Source organism: Lepus europaeus, chromosome 1 (genome assembly GCF_033115175.1).
Source record: "Lepus europaeus isolate LE1 chromosome 1, mLepTim1.pri, whole genome shotgun sequence".
NCBI lineage: Eukaryota > Metazoa > Chordata > Mammalia > Lagomorpha > Leporidae > Lepus > Lepus europaeus.
The window spans coordinates 32,548,498-32,574,652 of record NC_084827.1 but is presented as its reverse complement, the minus strand read 5'-3'; the positions used below and the strand labels follow the sequence as shown (position 1 = coordinate 32,574,652).

General features: G+C 40.6%; 1 protein-coding gene across 2 annotated transcripts in view; it reads left to right on the top strand.

Annotated features, from left to right (window-relative positions):
* MET (MET proto-oncogene, receptor tyrosine kinase) overlaps positions 1-26,155 on the top strand; it is a 124,251-nt gene that overhangs the window by 85,378 nt on the left and 12,718 nt on the right. For both annotated transcript variants that reach the window (XM_062208292.1, XM_062208224.1), the window contains 8 exons: positions 2,882-3,100; positions 11,169-11,315; positions 12,893-13,049; positions 13,241-13,381; positions 16,325-16,555; positions 18,826-18,906; positions 21,768-21,949; positions 25,352-25,461. In XM_062208292.1, coding sequence (XP_062064276.1) covers positions 2,882-3,100; positions 11,169-11,315; positions 12,893-13,049; positions 13,241-13,381; positions 16,325-16,555; positions 18,826-18,906; positions 21,768-21,949; positions 25,352-25,461 — 1,268 coding nt within the window. The remainder of the gene's footprint in view (positions 1-2,881; positions 3,101-11,168; positions 11,316-12,892; positions 13,050-13,240; positions 13,382-16,324; positions 16,556-18,825; positions 18,907-21,767; positions 21,950-25,351; positions 25,462-26,155) is intronic.

The following is a 26,155-nucleotide window of genomic DNA, read 5'->3' as shown; positions in this document are numbered from 1 at the left end:
GCACCTAGCTCCTGGCTCCAGATCGGCACAGCGCCGGCCGCAGCGGCCATTTGGGGAGTGAACCAATGGAAGGAAGACCTTTCTCTCTCTCTCTCTCTCTCTCTCTCTCTCTCTCACTGTCTATAACTCTACCTGTCAAAAAAAAAAAATGTAATTGAATGCCTCCTTAAAAGTGATGGAGCCATTTTTGTGTTCTATGAAATTACATAGGTCACATTAAAGTGGTCATTTTAGTTAAGAACTTCGGGAGGTTGGAGTTATTTCCAAAAATTCCATACTTTTGCTGATGTTTTTCTCCACTATAAAACACCATGATCTAGTTGGACTTGTGTCCTCAGCCTAGCATGAAAGTTCTAACTACTCTCATTCAAGCAGGGTCTTGATTGGGCAGCTGACAGATTGAATTACGCATTTTCTTTTGGATTCCCCATCCAATGTGTCTTGAAAACCAAAGCCACAGTGTTCTTTAATTACAAAAACCAATTTGGGGCTAAAAATGTCAAGCCAAGTCCCTAAACAATAAGGTCATTGCAAATGAGATTTTTCTTGACCTTCTCAATCAGCCACATTGCATCACCTCTAAAGGGTATTATTGGATTTTTATCATATTCCTGAGAGACTGGACTCCAGGGAATCACCATATGAAGTAAAGGGCTTTGAAATCAATCCCCACACATGGCCACAAACAAAGTTAGAATGCCACTACTATTAATTTAAAGGATCTCAGTTCTCTACAACTAAACATAGCAATTTTTCATTAACCAAATAACTTTTTTGATAGTAAGAATAGCTGCTTGATGTTGGCATGTGATTTTTTTTTAAGTAGAAATCTGAGATATTGTTACTTTTCTGATAACACTGAGCTTCTATGATGAAAATAATGACTAAATTTCTTTTTTCTCTCCCTCATCAGTATCAAGAGGAGGCCTCTTAGCTTTATTCATTCACTTCTAATCAGATGCTTACAGAAAACCTGCTGGGTGTTAGACATAAAGGTGTATATCCTAAGGAAGATTCTGACAATAGTGGAGGATAAAAACCTCACCTGTTTACATATGTAGAAGTATGACCTCTTTCATTTAGCTACAACCATGTCAGCATAATAGAACCATGCATTAGAAGTGGGCAAGGATGAAAATGTAGTGCATTTATTTTACCACTTACTATTTCAGTATTTACTGTTTGACCATTGGTTGTGCAAACTACCTTGTAAAGAGATATATGTTCCTTTCATGGTCGGTGCCACTTAATTTGAAGCTGACTATGATGAATTGAGCTCATTTATTATTTAACAAATAAAAAAAAACTCTTAGCCAGGCCTGATTTAGATATATAAATCCAACAATAACTTTAAGCTCAATAAATTCAGATCTTTTGAAATAAAAATAATCACCTTCTTAACAAAATGTATGTTCATTTGTTAACTTAAATTATTCCCAGAAGCCTTCAGTGTGTTGCGTAGTTTTCAGATTTCTTCTTGCTATGTAGAGAATTAATGTGATGGCAATAAAATTTCTCACTTCCATCTTTCAAGATGACAGGAATAAATGGCTTTTAGTGTTAACACATTAATTTGACATAAAACCAAATAATAATATTTTATATATACCATATTTGAGTTTTATCTGCTCAATACATACATTTTTAAATGTAGAATATTTTTAAAAATTATTTTTAAAGATAAAATATCAGGTACTAAATTCTGATTGTGCTTTTTATGTATATCCTGAGTTCTTTTTCTATTGTGAGTGTAAGTAATTGTTTTATCTCTAACTATACTTGTCAAAGAAAAGGAAATCTAAGGGATGTTATTGCTTGTTTGTCTTTTCCTTGGGGAGAAAAACACAACCATTTAACATTAAGTGTACCACTTTGTGTTGCTGGTTTTAGTCTAAGTACAATCAAGAGGAAACTACATTTTCCAAAATTCATAAATTAGAATTCCAACTGGGGAGGTTTGAAATCACAAATGAAAGGGCATGAAATAATGATAGAACAGTTTCTATAGACTAGAAACATGGCAGAGGATTTACCAATACAAAATGTACAGTGATCAAGAAGGATAGCATGGGAGTTACAGCAATGACTTTTGTAAACAATATCCTTTGGTGTAGGTGCCCTCCTTTGCCACTCAGAGTTATGCGATCTGGGTGAACATAATGTGCTCACAAAGGTCAGTTTCTTCATCTGTAAACTGGATGATCAGAGCACCTACCCTTAGGATGATCATGAATTAAGTAAGACCAACCTGGTGAAGTATTCAGCATAGAACGTGGTAATGAATCATTAAAAGCTTAAAACACACTAATAAGATTACCTACCTACTTAACTATAATGTTAACCGTGCAGTGTTTGACAGTATATAAAGCACTTTCCCATGTATTACCCACATTGGGAAGAACCCTTTAATCTTAATTATTAAACGAGGAAACTGAGTGTCTAAGTAAGAACAGTGTGTCAGTTCTTGCAGCTTGTGTTAAAGCTAAGTTATGAACCAAGGACTTGTAACCCCATCAAGTCCAGCCCCTACTCTGCCATAGCTGCTGCAGGACATGAGAAGGCAGTCCCTGTAGAGATCTATCCAGTATTCTTAAGGAAGACAAAATGATGGAGTGAGGGCCAGCCTCAGATACCTTGGCATCACCTATTCTAGGCCAGTGAAGTTGCATGTTCCTTTGAAGACTGCATTGTTTAGGTAATTTTGCATCTACTGTGTTCTTCAGACATTTTGCAAACCATATTCTTCAACACTGGGAAGTAAGTGAATATTTTTGTCAGAAATTGGGTACGTCCAGTTGACTGAAGTAGTGGAGTGGGAAAGTCACTATGAGTGTTGTCAAGCTATCATCTGTCAACAGTGGAGAACTGTGTCTCCCCACAGGCATGTCAGCATCGGTCCAACTCAGAGATCATCTGCTGCACCACTCCTTCACTACAACAGCTGAATCTGCACCTCCCCCTGAAAACCAAAGCCTTCTTCATGTTGGATGGGATCCTTTCCAAACACTTTGATCTCACTTATGTACATAATCCTGTGTTTAAGCCTTTTGAAAAGCCAGTGATGATCTCAATGGGCAATGAAAATGTACTGGAAATTAAGGTAAGAAATGTTTAAAACATTCTCTTAAATCATCAGCTCAAACTTTATTAACTTCATAGCTTTATGAATACAATTGTACTTTGTCATATCTTATGCTATATCAGCAGTAAACTCTGAAAAAGAAATCTTTTTGGCATAAGACTAAAAGATAAATATAACATGGACTGCATTTTAATGAAGTGTTTAAAAACCCTCGTCTATATATTTTAAAAGTAGCAAATGCAGGAAACAAATCTATTAAATAGGCTACCTGTATTGGATTATCTTACCAGTGTAATACATTCCCCTGGACATTTTACCTAAATGTGCATGTTCTAAGATAAAAGGAAGAACCATGAAAGTAAATGCATCAGTTGTAATTATGTGCCTCCTTGTAACAGTTGGAATTTCATATCTGCATATGGTCATCTCTAAGCTGATTTACAAATGGAACTGAGTTCCCACCACGTTAGGAATCTATCAGCCTCTCAGTATAATTTAATAGAGAATAACAGGTCATCTTTTCTAAGCCAGCCTGTTGCAAATGAAGAGCACTAAAACCCAGAGAGGTTAACTGGTGTGAGAAGCACAGAAATAGTAACAGAACAGAGACTGGAATATGGCTCTCTTGTCACATCAGTCATGTTTACTTCAAATAACAATAAAACAGGCAAATTGATCAAGACTAATTATCCATTCCCCTGGCCACTCAAAAGAGCAGACTATTTATCCTTCAACATGTTGTATTAGACATGCAGAATTTTTTCCTGAAAGATCATCTGAATGCAGACGTGCCCAAACACAAACAAGAGAGCAATCCTTGTTTAGCAGTAATCTGAGCTCTCATACGTCACTCCCTGTAAGCATTAGGTTAACAATGCAGTATTCTGCTGTTCCAACAAGATTTTTATCTGCAAACCAACCTATGTGCACGTTCACACTCCTACAAGTTTACCAACTATGTGATTGTGTTTTGTACAATAATTAAGCAAGCCCAGCATGAAATTAAATGGAAGCTTGCTTCAATGAACAGCATGTTTACCACAGCAAAGTTCTTTCATCTGCTTCTTTAATTAGTTTTAGAAAGGGAGAAAGATCTTTTATCACTTCTTTTTTTTTTTTCAATAAAACTAATCTAGTGTGACCTTTTACATTCAAGAATTACTGTTTGCCGTTTGAAAGATTCCATTTGGTTTCTCTTGATGAAAACAAAGGTTTATGTGCAAATAGTTTTACGCCTAAGGAAACCCTCTTTCTGTTCCCATATCTATGATGGGGAGGATTAGAGATAAATGGTTCCTTATCTGCCCTTCCAAGCACGGTCTTACATAGAAGAGAATACCTCTTTTTCTGTAAATTAAATACCTATTATTCAATGTTCTACAAAACTGTTGGACCAAGGAAAAGCTGATCTGACATCATCCTCAGCCCGCTAATGGTATTCCCAACATGGCCCATGGAGTCTCCAGAAACAGGCACAAAATACCTCCTTTTCTGGATGATAAAAGACTGACTCTTTTTCTCCAACAAGGATGTAGCACCTACCATGTCACAGGCAGTAATCTGGCAGGGACAGAGGCAGTTTAAGGGATTATTTTGGTTTCATGAGTCCGTCTTTTCCCATACTCCATTTCTCTTATGTATAAGAAGACATCTGAGATGTAAGAGTAATTTTTATGGGTGACAGTAATTTAACATTTTATCAGTTTCTAAAGTTGAGCATAATAAAACCTCTGCCCATCTTAGGGTAAAAATAAAGAAAAATGAAGCATGGGATAAATTTTAAAAGTCCACCTCTAGACAAATGGTGGAATGCTTTTATCAAAGGAAGATCATTCTGTTTCGTGTTGTGCTTGTTCAATGACCATTCAGAAACTGAGGATAGAGTGTGTATTTTGTCAATGAAACTGCTGTGGAAGGATCATGTGTTTACAGGGAGACTTAACTCCTTTTGCCAAGAAGAGGTCATGATCCTCAACCAGCCATGCATGCAAATATTCCTTGGCTGAAAAAGAAATTGTGATACCGTCTAGTCAACTGTGGGAGTTGCTACCTCAGTTAGCAGTTAACCCAGTGACGACTCCGTGGGCAAAAGAACCAGCCAAGTTTGGGTCAAGAAAACACAATAGGGGCCAAGGATCAGTCACTTCTCAGAATGAATCAGAAATCCCGTGATTGGAGGAAGTAGTTTATAGTCTAGGCTTCAAGTCCACCAGGACCAGTTGTGGACAATGGTCAGCAGCAGTGGGTGTCCTTGTGCTCCTGTCAACAACAACCCACATTTGTAGGGAACTTCACAGTTAACACAATACTTTGACATACATTCTTCCTTCTGAGCCCTATGTGGACCTATGAGGTTGTGAGGCCTGTGATAATTATCCCCATTTATAGGTAAGTAAACAGATTTATAAAGACTAGCTGATTTGTCTTGGATCACCCAGCAAGCCATCAGCAGAAGTTGGGCTCATATAAGCTTCTTGATTTCAGATTCCACGAACTTCACTGAACTGTGATGTTTCTTATATCAATATTCCTTTGATGTATACCATGTATATGGTACCATGATTTATGTACCATTCTTTACATGAAATAGCTCTAAATGTTTTACAAACTTCTAAAAGTGTATTCTGTTGCAAGAAACACACACGCTATTTTCTCCCTAACTATAATATCATGTGACTTATTGTTCATGAGCACATTTTATGGATGGTAGAGATGTACAGTATTTAATGCTGCAGTGAGGGTGGCCTTGTTCCCGGGTGCTTATTAATAAATTGCAATATTAATAAGCCTATGGGTTTTTGTCATGAATTCAGAAAAGGATTCTGAATACTGGTATAAGTGAATGAGGCAGCATGATAAGTTTTAAGCTTTTTATTCAGTGAGATAAATGCATAGGGGAGTGAGGGCCCTGTCTAAGAAAGGGAAATCTGGATTCATACCGAGCAGTGGGAGCCAGCCCAGCCACCTGGAGGAGCATGCATGCCGGAGGGCATGGAGCATGTGGCCAGAAGGCTACACGCCCCGGAGGCACAGGGCAGCAAGGAAGAAGAAGGGCAAAAGGAAAAGGGCAAAAAAGGGCTGAACCATGTCCCAGGCCTTTAATCCACTTCCAAAGGGGGGTGGTTAATTAGCCTGATTGGCAGGTGACCACACAGGTGTGGTCAGGTAGGGGCATGAGTTCACACAGGGGTGTGGTACAGGTGTGGTCTTCCATCTCACAAACCTGATCAATTTTATCCGTATCCTACAACAGCCTGACACTACCTTGGAGGATTTGCTTATTATGGAGGATATAGAAATATATGGGAATAGAGATGCTTCCAAATTCTAGTCGGTAGAACCAGCTAAAACAGGAAGCTGAGGCAGGATGTTACGCTAAAGCAGGGAGCAGGGACTCAGGCTGTGACACCGTGAACACAAGAACAAATGTTGAGAGCTCAGATAGAGGCCAGGCATCAGTGTCTGGGAACAGAAAGGTCTGGACGGGAGCATCATTGAACCAGACCCATCCACCTGCAGCTCAGAGGCAGCTAGAGGTTGTCTTCCTACCCCTCTGGCTAATTCAGCTATGACTGTCAGCCCAATCACAGTCACAGTTACCCTGAGGACAATTCTCACCTCAGCCAGGATGGAAGTGAAGGGTGCTTTTCTCAGAGGACAACCGTGGCCAACATCAAGACAAGTCTTCTACTTGACAGTGCACTTAGCTCACTTTCAAACTAGTATTCCCTGTGCTGCACAAATTAGGAGACATTCTGGGAAAGCAAATATATATTCCCAGGCACATGGACAGCACCCATGGTTTCATGCCACCAAGCAGTACAGCTCCCCAAGTAAATACTAAAGGCCCCCAAGTAGCCAGTGAAGAAACCAGCTAGGTTTAGGTTTACCGAGCTTTGCTCAAATAACCAGGGGCCTATTTCCCAAAATGCCCATCACGGCTTGTGGAACTCAGTTGTGAAGCTGGTGGTGAAGGATCTTCAGACTGGTCTCCAATTGAGGGCCTCATATCCCTCAGTGCAGTGTCCTTCTCGCCTTGCATCACCACCACCAACAACAACAACAACTCACGGACTATCTGCTGTCATCCTCCCTGCACTTTGAACTGTTGCCTGGCTGGGTGCTGCTACCAGCGTGCACCACACTGACTGCCCCAGGCACACCTTGTGGCCGCCTGGGTGTATGAAAACCTGCAGGACTCCCTGTGCGACAATGCTGTGTGTCAAAGCCTACCCATTTTCTCTCCCTGTCTGCTCTGTTCTGGATCCCTCTGACATGAGTCCGCAGGCCAGAATCCTGGCTATCTTGGCTAGAAACATGTCACTGCTGGCCCAGATTGGAGGGTCAAGGTACATGCTGATTGACTCCTTGGCAATAGTTTTCATTTTAGAAGTGTACCCTCTTTAACCTAACAGTGAGAGGAAGAAATGCTTATTTATCTTTACATGCTCAGTGACTACAACACACAGTGTACAGTAGGTGATTTTGTTCCAAATGCAGTGTGATTGGCTTCATGAACTAGTCTGTTCCCAAGCCTTACCTCCTCACATGTAATAGCAATAAATGCCTACCTTGGAAGGCGAGGGTCTTCCCAGGGTAAAATGAGATCATTGCAGCTACATTGTAGAATGTGTGTAGAATGTGTGAAGAAGAAAGCTCTTTCTTCAGTTGCTTTAAAGAAAAAAAATAGACACACACATATATAAAACCACTTTAATGAGAACTCAGCTGATTTTACAAGTATGTTTTCTATTTAAATAATGGAAGTTTTAAACAGGCATTTTTTTCATAGCTCAATAAAGCTATGTTTATTCTTGAAAGGAAAAATTAACCTATATCCCATTATTTTTTCTTATGGGCTCCTCTATCATATAAAAGTAGACTGCCAGTGTCACTTTTGTGATATCGTAGATTTTAGGCTTTTAAAATGACTGCATGGGGGTGGGGGTTTAACCTAACAAGACCACGTGGGATGCCTGCCTCCCCTGTGGAAGTACTTGATTTTGAATGGTCGCTCTGATCCTGCTAATGTGCTCCCTGGGAATATGCAGCCGGTCATGGCTCAAATATTTGGGTTCCTGCCATGCATATGGGAGACAGGGATGGAGTTCAGATCTCCTAGCTAATGCTGTTACAAGCATTTGGGGAGTAAACCAGCAGATAGATGGGAGTCAGTCTCTCTCTCTCTCTCTCTCTCTCTCTCTCCCTCCCCCCTTCCCTCCCTCCCTCCCTTCCTCCTTCCCTCCCTCCCTCCCTTTCTCTCTCTCTCCCTCCCCCCTTCCCTCCCTCCCTCCCTTCCTCTCTCTCTCCCTCCCTCCCTTCCTCCTTCCCTCCCCCCTTCCTCCTTCCCTCCCTCCCTCCCTCCCTCCTTCCCTCCCCTCCTCCTTCTCTACCTTTCCCCCCTCACTCTCTTCTCCCTTTTCTCCCCCCCATAGTCCTTCACTCTCAAATAAATAATTTTTAGATTACTGCATGTAGAAAGCTGACAGTAACTTCCTATAGAAGTCATTGTTTCTCATATGTTCCTTGGTAGGTGGCTGTGAAAAGGGATCTAGTTGCTGGGCTGTGTGACCAGTTTTTGTCTTAGAGAAGCCCTGTTACACCATCAAAGAGACCCTGAGCCTGAAAGAATGAACATTGGAAATTTAAATGCAGGGTATTCATCCCTTCCCCCAATCTTACTTATTATCTAAGCAAGCAAGACACATTAGCCCCACTCATAAATCAGGCCCTCCAGCTCTTTAAACTCTTTGCTTTGTGGGTCTCTGAATTCCCTCCAGGATGTGAGTGAGGGCCTTCACCTCCTCAGACCTAACCAACAAGTTGTCATTTGAATCCCCGGAGTGACCTGCAAGATTTATGGGCTTCTCTGTGGAATCACCCTGTGAGGCTGACCTGCGTCGATGGACTGCGCATCCGCTCCTAGAAATGGCATGGGGGGGCCAGCGCTGTGGTGCAGTGGGTTAAAGCCCTGGCCTGAAGCACCAGCATCCCATATGGGTGCTGGTTCTAGTCCCAGCTGCTCCTCTTCCGATCCAGCTCTCTGCTATGGCCTGGGATAGCAGTAGAAGATGGCCCAAGTCCTTGGGCCCCTGCACCCACGTGGGGGACCCTGAAGAAGCTCCTGGCTCCTGGCTTCGGATCGGTGCAGCTCCAGCTGTTGCGGCCATCTGGGGAGTGGGCCAGCAGATGGAAGACCTCTCTCTGTAACTCTGTCTGAAATAAATAAAATCTTTAAAATAAATAAAGTTAATCCATTTTTTAAAAAAAAGAAATGGCACAGGGACAGGGTGTGCCTCTTTACATGTTTTCTTGAACCCCAGCTTCATGTTATAAAGAAGTATCCTCTTGCAACTTCTTTCCCTAGAATGAGATCTGACCTGTCAGTTTGTTGAGTGAGATCATCCAAGAGGCTGTATGTGAAAACAGTGTATGCTGTCAAAGGAATGTTGCAACTGCTTTTTGTTTGTAAGAAAAATAATAATAGGTTTTGATATATGTCTCCTCAAAGTAATGGCTTGTTTAATAAATCTTTATTCTCATCAAGTCTTGATATAAGAAATTATTCTTGATATAAAAAAAAATCTGTGTTTGCACTTTTTTCCCAAGGCTAATCACTGGCTGCTTCAACAAAATGTTGATGTTTTAGAAATGTATAATAGTAACTCCCATTAACTAAGTCTATCAAATTGAATAACATTTTAAGTCCTAAAAAAAATTATAGCTGTGTAATTATTCAAAATAGTGAAATTGTGTTCTCAAATCATAAAGAAGGTCATACAGCATCATAAAGAATGCCTTTGAGGGGCAAGCATGTGACTTTATGGTTAAGATGTCAATTAGGATACTCACATCCTACATCAGAGTACCTGGGTCTGAGGCACAGCTCTGCTGCAGATTCTGACTTTCTGCTAATACTCACCCTGGATGGTAGCAGTGATAGCTCAAGTACTGGGGTCCCTGTCACCCACATGGGAGACCTAGATTGAGCTTCAGGCTCCTGGCTTCAGCCTGATCCAGGCCTGGCTGTTGTGGACAGTTGGTGAGTGAACCAATGGACAGAAGCTTGCTCTCTCTCTCCCTCCCTCCCTCCCTCCTTCTCCCTCTTCCTCTCCCTCTTCCTCTCCCTCTCCCTCTCCCTCTCCCTCTCCCTCTCCCTCTCCCCTCTTCCCCTCTTCCCCTCTTCCTCTCTACCTTTCAAAATAAATTTTTTAAAAATGTTTTTTAAAAACAATTCATTTATGGATTGAAGGATAAAAAGAAACTGCATAACTCAAAACAGAAAAGGGATATGCAGCCGGCGCTGCGGCTCAATAGGCTAATCCTCTGCCTGCAGCGCCAGCACACTGGGTGCTAGTCTCGGTCGGGGAGCCGGATTCTGTCCTGGTTGCCCCTCTTCCAGGCCAGCTCTCTGCTGTGGCCCAAGTCCTTGGGTCCTGCACCCATATGGGAGACCAGGAGAAGCACCTGGCTCCTAGCTTAAGATCAGCACGGTGCGCCTGCTGCAGCGCGCTGGCTGCAGTGGCCATTGGGGGGTGAACCAACAGAAAAGGAAGACCTTTCTCTCTGTCTCTCTCTCTCACTGTCCACTCTGCCTGTCCAAAAAAAAAAAAAAAAGGATATGCTTACATAAACCAGTTACTTCAGCTCTCTGGAGATGAGACCCAGGCATCCATATTTTGTAGAGCTCTCAATGTGACTGTAACATCCAAGCCAGAGTTGAGAGTCACAGCAAATTAGGCAGAGCAACAACTCAATCTCTAAATTGCTTGCTTTTTGCCAAACATTCATACCTACTGAAGACATTAATAAGATGTTCATGGGGAAGATGTTGTCAGTGGTAAGAATTTAGAAGATAAGAGTCTCTTTCCTTTTCTCTAAAATCTAACTTGATGGAAAAGGTATAGACTGTGTAATTCCAGACTAATTAGCGCCCTAAAACAGGCACTTCCATCATTCCAGTCCTAGGGAATGAGAATCATAAAATCACATGCGTTTTAAGCAATATATTTATATTCTTTCATAATTGTTAGCATTCCTGCAAAACTGTGAAGTGTTAACAACCTCTTTTTTTTCTTCCTTCCAGGGAAATGATATTGACCCTGAAGCAGTTAAAGGTGAAGTGTTGAAAGTTGGAAATAAGAGCTGTGAGAACATACACTCAGATTCTGAAGCCGTCTTGTGCACGGTCCCCAGTGACCTGCTGAAATTGAACAGTGAACTAAATATAGAGGTGGGATTCCTACATTCCTCTCATGATGTAAATAAAGATGCCAGTGTAATTATGTCACTCGTAGGCTTAAAATAAATCATTAAAGCTCATCAACTCAGCCTCAAGTCCTAGATGTTATTTTAGAAATAGTGGGATTTTTTTTTTCCTTCCCTAAGTTTGGGAGGGTCTCAAAGGTCCTTCCTACCCACACTGCTTTCCATCCTGCCACACTCTTGCCAGAGTTTGCCAGAAGTTCTTAGAAGGGAATACGTCTCCCCTCACCTCTCACCACACCAGGAACTGGAGCCTGTGAGCCCCTGCCCACTACAGTGATCCCCAAATGCATAGAAGCCCATTAGCCAAAGATATATGCACTGGACAGAGTAAAGTAAAGAGGAAACTATTTCACAGTAACTTCTTTCATGTAAACAGATAAATCAGATAACCTAAAATGAGAGTTGTTTCCTTCATTCATTTAAAAATAAAAACTGAATTGTGATATAGCTCACATGCCATACAAGTTACCCAATTTAAGTGTACAGTTGAATGGCTTTTGATATATTAAATGATTAATTTCCTAAAGTCACAGTGAAAGTGTGTAGCATAGGATGGAATTTTTAAATGTATTTGATGAAGTGGCATTAATTGCATTAACAATATTTTGTAACCATCACCACTGCCCAATTCAAAAATTTTCTGTTTACCCTGAATAGGAGCTCAGTAACCATTAGGAAGTTAGCTCACATTCCCTCTCTGACCCCAGATTCTGATCATCTCTGTTCTATTTTCAGTCTCTGTGAACTTGTCTTTTCTAGATATTTCATATAAATGGAATCATATGTATTTTCCTTTGTTGTCTGGCTATTTTACTTAGCATAATGTCATAATGTCTTCAGGGCTCATGCTTCTTGTGTTAGAACTTTGTCCCTTTAATGGGTAAATAATATTCCACTGCATATTACCACATTTTGTGTATCCAAATATGAGTGAATTTAAAGGATTATTGAAGTCTTTTAAAAAATATGAAATAGGAAAGTACAAAAAATTATAAAATCTAACACTGAATCATGATATTAGTGTTGGAATTTAAGAAAGATCATCAATCCTAAAATCATAAAATGTTAGAACCAAAAAGGACCTCCAGGATTTCTTCTGAGTGTCAAAATTGAAATAAAAATATTCTGAGACTTTATTGTCCCATAATAATAATATAAGTATTTACTTCTTATGGAAGTCTTCTCTCCCCTCCATCCTAGCCTTCCAGGACAGAATTAATGCTCCATTGTCTCTGTTTCTTCCTGTTTATTCATACTTACATGGTATCAATTGTGTATTGCATTATAAGCATTTATTGTCTGTCTCCCCTTTTACAAGTCAGTTCCTTGAGGCCACGGACTGTTTTTATTTCTCTCCTCATTATCTAATACTGAAGCAGAATTAAGGAATCTCTTACTACTCTGAAAACAATTATGCCAGTTCTAGAATGTTATTAATCAGGTGGTATTTTGAGCCCAGAGAAATTGTGATTCTGCCTGGGTAGTATATTTTGTATCTTTAATGATTAAATTCTGACTTCTCTTTATTTGTCTTTTATTTAGTGGAAGCAAGCAGTTTCTTCAACTGTCCTTGGAAAAGTAATAGTTCAACCAGATCAGAATTTTATGGGATTGATTGTTGGTGGTGTCTCAATATCAATAATACTTTTATTATTACTTGGACTTTTTCTGTGGCTAAAAAAGAAGAAGCGCATTAAAGGTACTTTTTGGTTACTGTGTTATTAAGTTACCTGAAGAATATCATCATACAATTTAAAGTTGTCATAGATTCATGTATGCTGACTTATATGAGACTCATGAAAGTCGTGAGTTCTGGGCATTAGATCAAAGTCTACCAGGACCCATGACAGCCATGTCTTTAATAAGCTCTTTCTTTCTCTCTGTTTTAAGATCTGGGCAGTGAATTAGTTCGCTATGATGCAAGAGTTCACACTCCTCATTTGGATAGGCTTGTAAGTGCCCGAAGTGTGAGCCCAACTACAGAAATGGTTTCAAATGAATCTGTAGACTACAGAGCTACTTTTCCAGAAGGTATATTTCAGTTTATTGTTCTGAGAAATACATGTACACCTACGTCAGTGGGTTGTGAATATTGTTTATTTTTGGTTTTGCCTTTGTCCTCTTATAAAAATATAAAAGAAGTATTTGCCTGTGCCAAAGCAGTGTTTCATTTGACACAGAATTACACTGCTCTTACTTTAAAATGGTCCCATGTGTTATCATTTTAGTGTCTTTGGGCTCTTTTCCCATAAATAAGTTAATTTTGAAATCATTTGAGTGAAGGAAACTTGTTTATCATCAAAGTGTAATGCTAAGAGAGTATGAAGTTCACTTTACCAATCCAGGAAGAGTTCAGTTGCCAACTATATTTATTTAAATATAAGTGGAAGCTGCTACATTTTTTACCTGTTGGACTCCAAACATTTAAGACCTACCATTAGGAATCCTTGGAAGCATTCTCAATGATCTGTTAGCATGCAGCCTTTTGCCTTCCATATTTCAAGACTTGCATATATTTTGAGAATTGTCCTAGAAAAACCTTCAGTTATTCTATTATAAAAGGAGGGGTCAGCATCATCTGCTTTGCAAAATACTAGGCCCATGATGTCAGTTAGCTAGAGCTTTTCACATTGTTTTATTTACAATCTCCTGGTGAAAGCAAAGTGTCTGTGTTGTATCAGCTCCATTATCTTTAGAAGTTACAGGACGTGAGTCAAGTACAAGCATTTCCCTGGTTGAATATTTACCATTGGACAAATAAAGTGAGTCACAGGCACTTTTGAGTACTGGAAAAGTTAGCAGTTGCTCATCCAAAAATGTATAAGAGCGATGAGGCACTCAACATTTTAACTTTTTCAACACTTACTGTGTCTTACTTTTTGAAGTTCATTTTATTTCTGTAGACAAACACATTGTAAATGTTGTTTTTGCCCATGTGACTCCTTTTGCCTTTTAAACCCATTCCTTTAACAATATGGATGAAACAAACCCATTATATAGTTTGACATTTAGATCCAGTTAGTCTCTGTTCACATTTCATAGCTCTAATCTGAAATAAAATTAAATATTTTTTTCAAACTCCTTACTCACCAAACCTCTGCCATCTTTGCTAAGAAAGTTGAATTTCCTTCTACACCGTCTACACTGTGCCTACTCTTTGGAGATGTAGAAAGAAAAAACAGGCAAAAGAGTCATCCAGAGGGAAGAATGAGGCTATTGATGTACAGTCAGAATCTAATGAAGAGGCAATTGCAGAGCTTTTCTCTCTGTAACAAATGGGAACACCTTGACAGTCTTTTTCAAGGAGGCCTAGAATTCTGTGCAGCGCTACACCAAAGTCAGAAGCTTATGGTTTAAATTGGTTTCTGCACATGTTTGAACTGAACTAAAGGATTAGTAGAATTCCATGCCAAGGAACTTTTTCCTGTGTCTTATCAAGGATTTCCCTGCATCCCTATACCCCTGAGGATTTATAACCTTGATTTCCAGGATGCAAAGATTTAGGAAATGAACAGAGTTTAGAGAGATTAATTTGCACTTCCAATATCCTGGAAAAGGTTTGGAGAACCTGGCTCCTTGGGATTAAAGGAAGAGACACCCAGCTGCGCTCCCTCCTTCCCTCATCCATCCAGCATTTCTATGCCCTTCCTTTAAGGCTGCACCTGAGTTACTCTCAACTAGTAACTACCCTGCCTATAGGTGGCTCCCCAAACTTTTCTGGAATGACTTGAGATTTCACTGCTCCAGCCAGGTTCATTTGTGATTAGTCAAAACTGTCTACAGTGAAAGGTCTTATAAATGCTTCAGTGGGGTTAGGCATAGTTAGGTACCACCAGCAGCTTCTCTCTAGTTCTGATTCTCTTACTCCTTTGCAGACAAACTGTTTTTTGGTGCCAGTAGGGCCCCCCACATAATCCTCTCCCTAGGTTATGTGCTATTTCATTTCTGTGCCCTGCATCACTTCCCTTCAGGTCAGTTGCTGCAGTTATGGTGCCTCCTTGATCTGTTTGGGTTCCCGGTGGAAAGGGCAAAGCAACTGGTGGCTCCTTTGACCTGTGTGACATTAAGAAGTTTACACTCAGCACAGTTTCTGACTCCTGAGCTGGAAGAACTTCTTGTAAAAGGGAACCTTACCTGAGGCTCAGAGGGAGCTTTGGGTGTAAAGATCAGCTTCAAAGCAATACTGATTCCTTTTCCAGGTGACCTCAATGAGGCGATTAGAATGACATATTAACCCAATTCTAACCTGCCTTTCCTAAATAGCATTAATGCTAAATCCAGGGCCATCTCCACACAATGGAGAATTTTTCACCAATGAAAAAAGCTTTCTGTTCTGCACATTTAGTCATTACATATTTCTAGCCGTATTACATATATTTATGTGTGTATGGCTACATATGTACACACAGCTGTGCATTCGTATATGTTTCAGTGTGTATGCATGTATATCACATGTTTTACTGCGTATATTTTCCTTAGGAATCAATGTAGTTTTGTGCTGTATGAATTAATTCCATTAATAAACACCATTCTCTCAAACTCATCTTTTTTTTTTTTTCAATTTTCCTACATTTGAGCTAGGTATTTCTGAGACTAGCCAGTTGCTTGACTACTCCTACTATATCCCATTCTTAAGAATACACTAACACACTAGCAATCTGTTTAAAAATAAATTTAAAGCATGGTTTTTTGCTATTGATAAAAATGTACAAGGAAATGAAGAGGAAATCAAAACGTTTCGTGTAAGCACTCTATAAAATGTTTATCTATGTAAGCCAGTATCTTTTCCCAATTTATTATCATTTTTATCAAACCAGTTCCTTTGTAAATGCTCTTCCAGTCTCATTCAATGATATAGCCACCATTTCTTTCATTGCAGAATTCAGGCTTATTTATTAATTCAGTTTGCTACCTCCCAGTCTTCACTAAGTGACGTTTCATCATGTTTTCTAGTAATTGTGCTTTGTCTTGCAGACCAGTTTCCTAACTCATCTCAGAATGGATCGTGCAGACAAGTGCAATATCCCCTGACGGACCTGTCTCCCATCCTAACTAGTGGAGACTCTGATATATCCAGTCCATTACTGCAAAATACTGTCCACATTGACCTCAGTGCTTTAAATCCAGAGCTGGTCCAAGCAGTCCAGCACGTAGTGATTGGGCCAAGTAGCCTGATTGTGCATTTCAGTGAAGTCATAGGAAGAGGTAAGTATTTCCACTCGTATTTCTTGTTAAATGCGATTTTCCAGTAAGCATTTTATCTTCTGCCTTTGCAGATTAGGAACTTAGACAATGGTGAAAGCCACTGACAGAGCACTGATAACAAGCATACTTGATTTCTGTCCTGCAGAAATGGAGCCCTGCAAATCAGATCCATGGGGATTTGCCCCTGAGCCTGTAGGCAATTGGATAATCTCCCCAGTGTATTAGAAATAAATCACATTCCTTTCTCATCTTTCTATCCTATTGGCAACTACAGTTTCTTGGAAGGTGCTGTTTACTCCCTTTATAAAATCATTCTTTTAAGCTCAAATATTTTCACTGCTATCTCCCTCCTGTCTTTACCCTGAGCACAGTGACAAACTCTACCACGTCCTGGTTTATAGCACTTTGTATACTGCTGGATAGCATCAGAAGACAGGGAATTTATAGCATTCCCCTGATCTGAAATGACATATATCATCTCCCAATGCACTCCAATTTATTTATACAAAAAGGAATGAGTGTTGGTAGTAAGCTAGCCAGAGCAGCAATACCAGCTAGCAGAAACAGCATTGGAGGAAGTATTTACCAGGAAAAGTAGCCAATCAGAAGCCAAGAAATTAACTCCACTCTTTTTTTTTTTTTTCCCCTAAAAAGCTTTTACCCTTAATATTGAATGGCCTCTGATCCATTTTATTCTGCTTAAACTGAAAGAGGTTGTATGGGCCTCCAGCACGATGCGAGAGAAGCTTAATGGCATGATTTGCCTGATATGAACACAAGGCCTCAAGGCCTTCTCAGTTTGCTGTGGTTGCATCCACACCCCGCTGCCTCGCACGCTTGGGAGGCTCATCCTCAGCGTGTGCTTCCTTCCCTCAGAGCAGCTTCACTGGTACAAACCTGCTTCCAGGGCTTACATCAGAGTCCTCTCTGGTTCTCCTAGCAGACTATAAATTCCAGTAATTGCACCCATTTTAGTGTATGTCCTCACTAATTATGTTCTGTTCTATACTTGTAAGATTAGATTTCTTTTTAATCAGGAAAGGATGCTAAAATAGCAAATTTTTTTGAAGTAACAATCATTAACAATTCTGTAAATATTAACTACTGTCTATTTGTATGTCTTGCTCTGGTAAAATGTGAGCACTTAGAAGCCAGGTTTTATTTTCTTCATCTTTGAGGGATAAAAGGATAGCCTAATGCCTGACACTCACATACTAGGCACTCAGGACATTGCAGCTGGCTGGATTAATTAACTGATGAATGGCTTACACAACCATCAGATGGTTGGCACGTCTGGTGAAAATTATTGCCACTAGATGAAAGGTTGCCATTGAGAAAATGATGTGGTTAAGACCAGAGAGAATTGCATAAAATGAGTCAGAATGAATTTTCTTCATTTGGGCAACTGTCTTTCAGTTTCTGCCAACCTGGCTTACGTATTAACTGGTGACTAATGGGGGAAATCCTTATTCTATAATACTAACCTTATTTCTAATGGTAACATTTTCATTTCAGTTTAGTTTACTGGAATATAGGGAACTTATTTTATTAGATTTCTTCTTGTGGGTAAAACTTTATTGCTATGTTTTAAAATAAATTTAATCCTTAAAATAATAAATTTCATTTATAAGGTAGATGTTATCCCCTGTTCTCAGTGGTCCCAGTGTGCCTTCATATCTCATTATATCAGCCTTTATTAACAGTCATATCACCTACAATTTTTAACCATGTATTAAATAACCATACTGCTTATATCTTCAAGTGAAATGTATTACATTACCATGTGTCCACAAATTCAGAGTGAGCATTTGATGTTGCTGTTAAAACACCTCCTGGGATGCCCACATCCTGTATCAGAGTATCTGGGTTCCAGTCCCAGCTTCACTCTCAATTCCAGCTTCTTGCCAGTGTACACACTAGGAGACAACGGGTGATGCTCAAGTAGTTAGGACTCTGCTACCCATGTGGGAGATGCAGACTGAGTCCCCAGTGCCTGGCTGAGCCCCAGCTATTGCCAGCTATTGTGGGCATTTGGGGAGATTCTCTCTCTCTCTCTCTCTCTCTCTCTCTCTCTCCCTTTCCAACTGAACTTTTTAAAAAATAGAAACATGTACACATAGAGTGGTATTATTACTCAAAAGTATAAAAAACAATGCATTGTTCCTATATGTCAAGAAAAGGAGATGAAGGTCGTGAAAAACCTTAATTTACTTAACTATTGGCACAGTTAAATGTTACATAGCACTAACCACATTTCCTCCTTCACCTAGGGCATTTTGGTTGTGTATATCATGGGACTTTGTTGGACAACGATGGCAAGAAAATTCACTGTGCTGTGAAATCTTTGAATAGTAAGTTATACTTTATGTAACAGTGGAGTAAACATTTGTGATTTGTAAAACAATAAACAGCTTATAGTAAAATGTTGATTTATATTTTCTCACGTGGAAAAAATCAGCTACTGCTGAAATTATGGGTCTAACTCAGAAAATCTGTTTGACCTAAACTCTTGCTGAAGTATTTCCTCTGAAATTACCCTTCAGAGCCCATGTAAGTAAGGGTGTAGGAGAAATGAGGTTATTGGATGAACCAAGTATCACTTAACTGTTTTAACTGTGTTGGTCTTATAATAATTGTTTTGCAAGTGACATCTATGGAAAGTATTGGAAGCATGTTGGCACATTCAGTAGTAATGACTCATTTTACCCAGAGACATGGCAATAATTATTTTTTGACCACAACTCCCACTAAAAAGATAAAAATGTAATAAAACAAACAGGAGAAAAGTATGCTGGCAGAAAATTGGAAAATCATAAGTATGATAATACCTCATTTATCCGCATTTTTGTGGAATGAGACGGCTCCACATAAACAAGCTTCCTAAGTAAGTGAAACTTACCCTCTTTTAATGCTGGAACATTTCTTAAAATTTTTGGCTGTTATTAGGAAAATCTTTCTAGGATGAAATGTTGAAGAAACAGAGAATTCTTCCAAACATAAACTAAGTCTTTATGGAGGACTCAGAGTCATAATTATGGCCATAAATTAATGTACTATGCAAACCAATGTATACCACATGCTGGAGTGTGCCTGGCTCTGCCTTTATGAGCAGGTCTCACATGCTTACTTTTTCTACTCTCATTTTTAATTCACTGCTTATAATTTGCAGCTGCCTGAAAAATGTTAACCAGTTATGCTACAGATTTAATAAGCCTTAAATGCACTAATGGACATTTTTCCTACAAGACACATTATTGCACACTATTTCAGCTTTTCCTAATATAAATCTCTGTGCCGAGCAGCAGCCTGTATGGTTAATGTGGTTGGAAGGTTGACCATGATGTAATTAAAGAGACAGCCTATATGATACCTAACTACTGGCTGTGATAGTTAACTTGCCTTGTAAGAGAGCACTCCTGCCAGTTATACTCAGAACAATCATAATACCCAGAAATCCTTCTCTGTGCTTGATGTGTGTTCTAATCCATGTGGACTTCCAGTGGCTTTTCCAAATCTTAGAATGCATTGCATTTATAAAAGAATACCAACACTGTCACGAACCCCAAAAAGATACTAGACAAATTAATCAAATAAAAGCTATTAACTCCTCGTGAATGCTAATTTGTTTCAGGCCCTTGGTATCTCTATCCAGAAATGGTTAGAAACTGTCATGCCAAGAAATGGGTACTTAGACACCATAAAGGGATTCATCAAGTTTTGCTAACACAGGAGCCACCTCTTTTCATAAATGAAGCACAGCCACTCACTGTGGTTTCTTTTGTGGCTCAGTAGCATAGTTGAGTATTTACAACAGAGACTCCTCAGCCCACAAAACCGAAAAATATTTACTATTTGTCCCTTTACCAAAAAATGACTGCCCTGCACAGTCACTACAGAACTAGAATGGCCAGCTTCTCTGCCCTTTTTTCAATATGAGATACCCTGTGGTTCTGGATGACACAGATTGGATGCTGTCTTAGGAAATTGGGGGTAGCTGGTGACTTGAGGATGTAGTATAGGGTGACACTGTTGGGGCTCAGAAGTATGGCACTTTGGCATGATGAGGACTTTGAACTAAAAGCCCTGGAAGAGCCTCAGAAGCAAGGTCTCTTCTTGATGTTTTCCTGCCTTTCTTTCTCCTGCCCTCCTTTCTCCTCCAAGGTGGGCCATAGAAACTAGATTCCTCCTTCCCAAGGCAGGTTATAGAAACCAGACCCCCTGTCCCTAGAGACAGCCCTAAGACCCAAATATTTTCCTCTAGCCTTTCTATATAAGAATTGGACATCAAGAAACTCTTGGGGCTGGCGCTGCGGCTCAATAGGCTAATCCTCCGCCTTGTGGCGCTGGCACACCAGGTTCTAGTCCCGGTCAGGGTGCCAGATTCTGTCCCAGTAGCCCCTCTTCCAGTCCAGCTCTCTGCTGTGGCCCAGGAGTGCAGAGGAGGATGGCCCAAGTCCTTGGGCCCTGCACCCGCATGGGAGACCAGGAGGAAGCACCTGGCTCCTGGCTTTGGATCAGCGCAGTGCACCAGCCGCAGCAGCCATTGGAGGGTGAACCAATGGTAAAGGAAGACCTTTCTCTCTGTCTCTCTCTCTCTCTCTCTCATTGTCCACTCTGCCTGTCAAAAAAAAATAAAAATAAATAAAATATAAAAAAAAGAAACTCTTGGACTTACCTTGTCTGCAAGTACATCGGGAGCCCTCATTCTGAGAGAGTCCTGCCCCATAACCAGCAGGAAAAAATGCCACGCAGAAACTGAGAAGAATCCTAACAGACAGGCCTTCTGGTTTCCCCCACTTGGGCTGTTATTAGGTTATGCTTTTTGTCCAATCACATTTCTACACTGCTGTCCTTTCTCCATCGAATCTAAGCATAAAAACATGGTTCTCCCCTTGAGTCTTTGGGTCTTCATTTCAGAAGACTTCCATGTCGCATAAAACTATAGGTAAATAAACTGGCTATGCTTTCTCTTGTCAACATTCTTTCTTGTTATTTGAGCGTCATCTGTGACTTACGAATGGTGAGAAGAGGTATCCCACCTTTCTAGTCCTACATTGTTCACTCCAGTGTGTTGTAAAAAGAGTACCCTGGGTTGAGGCTTCAGGACAAGATGTAACCCGTGGTTTTCCGTTTCCTTGCCCTTCCTGTCTAAAGTGATGAGTTGTCTGTTGCTCCATCATGAAGTTAATATCTCCTCTGTTGGATTTCTCAGGAATCACTGATATAGGAGAAGTTTCCCAGTTCCTGACTGAGGGGATCATCATGAAAGACTTCAGTCATCCCAATGTCCTGTCACTCTTGGGAATCTGCCTTCGAAGTGAAGGGTCTCCACTGGTGGTCCTACCGTACATGAAACATGGAGATCTCAGAAATTTCATTCGAAATGAGACACATGTAAGTCTGTTACCAAGCTTACTAATGATAGAACCAGCTGTAAACCAGCTGTCCTTTCAAAATATGCCTGGTTTAAGCCTTTTAAAACACGAGTAGCCAAAATGCATGTATAAAATGTTGGTACCATTCAGGAATCTCAGAACCTTCTATCCCAGTGGGAAGTCAGTGTTACCTGGAAGACAGTAATTATTATATGCTCTGCAAGCAGCCTAGCTCTACCATCTGCCCGATAGATACATTTAGTCATTGGTGAGTGCCTACTATGCCAGAAACTGAGCATAGCACAGGAGAAATAGAGGCAGGGCAAGCCTCACTGTAGGTGGAGTTTTAACTCTACAATATATTGAAGAATTAGTTACAGATGAGTCCATTACTGTTTCCCATACTTATCCCATACTGTCCTACCTCAGGACCCTTGTAAATGCTGCCCTGTCTACCTGGAAACACTCTTGCCCCAAATATCCACCCATCTCACTTCCTCTTCTCCTTCAAATCTTTTCCCTAATGTCATCTTCAAAATGGAGCCTTCCTGGCCTGTTGAAAAGTGCAGCTGCCCTTCTCCAGCCTATGCCTTTGGTCTGTCTCCTCTTCCCTGCCTTCCTTCCCTCCAGCACTCTCACCCGCATCAGACATGCTCAGCTGGAGCTGTCCAGTCCTGTGGCCATGAGGCACATGTGAGAAGTGCAATTGGAGTATGCTATTGTGTTGAATATATTGGTATAAAATAAGGCAGCATATCTCATGAACATATTTTTATATTAGGTACATTTTGAAAGAATAATAACTTGAATTCATTGAGTTGAAAAATAAATTATGAAAAATAATTTCACCTATTTCTTTTTGCTTTCTTAAATGTGCCTACCAGAAGATTTTAAATTTTCTAATATGGGCTTCCATTATATTTTTGTTGAATAGTGCTATACTAGACCATAAATGAATAAGTAATAGCTATCCTTTTAGGTATATATACAAGGGGATTTCAAAGAGTTAATGAAAAATGGAATTAAAAGATAAGTTTATTTTGAAGTGAAAAAAGTTGAAACCTCTCATATGAGAGACCTTCCAAAATATCAGTGTATATGATGAAAAACAAATCTTTTTTGTGGGCCAGTGTTGTGGCTTAGCAGATTAAGACACTGCCTGCAACACTGGCATCCCATATGGGTGCCGGTTCAAGTCTCAGCTGCTCCACTTCAAATCCAGCTACGACTAATGCACCTGGGAAAGCAGCAGAGGATGGTCCAAGTGCTTGGGCCACTGCCACTAATGTGGGAGACCTGGAAGAAGCTCCTGGCTCCTGGCTCCTACTTTCAGCCTTGCCCAGCCCTGTCTGTTGTAGCCATTTGGGGAATGAACCAGCTGATAAAAGATTCTCTGTCTCTCTCTCTCTCTCATTACCTATCTGTGTGTGTGTATGTGTGTGTATCTCCCTCTCTGTAACTCTGCCTTTCAGATAAGTAAATCTTTTCCAAAAAAAAGATTTTTTTTCACCAAAGTAAACTTGTCTTTTAACCCACTTTCCATAAACTTTTTAAATACTCCTATGTGTACATGCACATCCCATCACAATGTAAACTCATGGGAGTCAGAATCTTTGTGTATTTTGTTCACTGCTATGGCTCCAAACCTCTAAAAGAATATTCTGCATGTGGGCTGTTGTTAAGCATTTGTTGGATGAATGAGCTCACAATTTCAAAAAAGGTTCTTAGTCTCTTGCAAGTGGGAGTTTTCTTCATGATGATGATGCCAGGACCTAAAGGGCGAGCAAGCATCGGCCAGGGCAGGGCCATGGAGGGTGAAAGGAGGAGTCCCCAGAACAGAACTCTAGATACCCTGGCCTCCTTCTTGGCTCCGGAGTCCTGGTCTCTGTGGGAATCCATGGAGTAGCTTTACTGGTGATCAAAAACAACTTTATAAACTTGGGGTCAGATTCTCAGAGAAAATAAGCCCAAGGACAAGAAAGATATTTTATGATCAGCCAAAGCAATGGAACATTCCGGGGCAGTGAGTCTGCGACCTTACCTTACAAAGCTGCCCCAATAGATCCCACTTTCCCTCTTGCCCTTGTCCTGAAGAGTCAGCAGTCCTAGATGTGCAACCTGCTCCAGTAGTTTCTCCAGTTCAAGCTTGGTAGTTTTCCTGTTACCCAGTACAGAATAGCACCACAGCCTTTTACTACCCAGGCAGGAAGTACAGGTGACAACCACTGACAGAGAGGTCTTCCAGAGAAGCCTAAAGCACCAGGCACTGACCTAACCACATGCTGTATGCTTGGGCAGTACACCCCTTAGGGCTGAGTCCCCCCTGGCTGCCTTGCATAGTGGCTGCTGAAGAAGAGCTACTGCTTCCTCAGGCTCAGACCCTGGTCTGGGTTGTCAGCCACAGGGACACCGTGTAATTTCAGATACAGTTCTTATGTTCCTACAGGCAGTCCTGAGTTCAGCCAGTTTCCAGGATGGGGTTTGTGGAGAATGGGGTCTCGTGTTTTCTGTACTGGTGCAAGACTTCCTCAGGAGTGAGCAGGTGCATCAGTACCTGTGGGAGGTCTTCTGGTGTGATAGATCTCACAACCATGTAGCCTTTGGAACTAACAGACTTAGGTTAAAATCCTGATTCTACTACTGATCATCTGGGTGGCTTGGGGTGATTTATTTCTCTCTGAGCCTGCTATCTTTACTGTGTATCTGATGCTTTGACACCTGAGGCCTCTCTGATGCTGGAGGGACTGCCCCTCCCCAAGCTAGCTAATTCCTGGAGATATTCATAGCTTGCGTTTCATATGCAAACCAACCAATCCAGAACCTTTCTCCCTGCCACCTGCTAGCAACCTCCAGTTGCTATCCCAATATTTAACCATCCCATAGCCAGGCATCACCAGCAACTAGGAACAGCCTTTCTATCCCAGGGCCTACAGAAATTATTCAGAATAGCCAATCCTGAACCTGCTTGCCCAGCCTCACCTGGCCTTCCTGGTGGAAACTGCAGTAATCTTTCGCCCCGTTTTTCCCCTTGCTCCTGACTGTCCCCAGCGTTCCTCTGTGTGGCCTGCATAATGTCATGTACCCAAGCCCCTTGGAAAGTGTAATTAACAGGCACTTGTCTCATGACAGATTATCCTCATCATAACCAAAGAATAATAAAACCTACATTTTTAAGCCTCTCCACCTTACTATCTGAAAAGCAGAGCCTGTCACACATGCATTACAGAAGTGTCTAAAGATAAGCCGTCATTTACAAAAACTTTGTATACAATACATACTTCAAAAATGTTGTTGCTATCAACTGGGCACAAACTGTTATTTGAGACAATATTATAATTCTTAGAAACATTTCAAAATTCTGAGATCCAAATTAGGACAGTAGATGCTTAGCTTGTGCTTTTCCGACTCTCTTTGATTTCAGAACCCAACTGTAAAAGATCTTATTGGCTTTGGTCTTCAAGTAGCAAAAGGCATGAAATACCTTGCAAGCAAAAAGTTTGTCCACAGAGACTTGGCTGCAAGAAACTGTATGTAAGTAGTAGTCTCTGTGCCATGTGTCCACCTTAAGTGACAAGGAGGAGTCTGTCCCCAGCTGTTGAATGCTAGGGCAGATGTTTTCTCCTTTATGCAAACCTCCTTTGGTTCCATTAAAGTTTTAAATGGATGTGTAAGCCTTGGGGATGTGGGCGGGGCTTTCATGCTTTATCAGACAAAGAATTTAAAAGGGTTGCTCCATAGGGGGTCTTACACAGCTGTTGTATGTTTTGCTACCCACAGCCCTTCCCACCAGTAGCCCCCAGTGTTGTGGTTTCATGCCACATTAGTGTTTGCTAGGGAGAATTTGATCTTCAGCATTTTACAGTGAAAAGGAGAGGAGTGGTAACACAGATACCAATATACTGTGACTTCCCAAGAGTGGACTTGAAGTCAGCCTGCAGAAGCCCTACCAAAAATGGTATTTGGGAATGAATATACAAAGAACTTTATTTGTGTCTGGCTGCCTGGCTGGATAACACAACAGTCAACAGTTAGTAATTGATTCAGTGCTTTTTCCCCTGCGCAGCCCTGATTCATGACTTATGGTATGTGTGAATGAAAGAGCTGTGCTATTAATTTCCTACCTTGGTTTTGGTCGATGTAACAACATAAAAGCCAGCTTAAACAAAGGATATGCAGCCTCACACAGCGGAAATTGATTTTTTTTTTTTTACTAAACTTTGCTGTT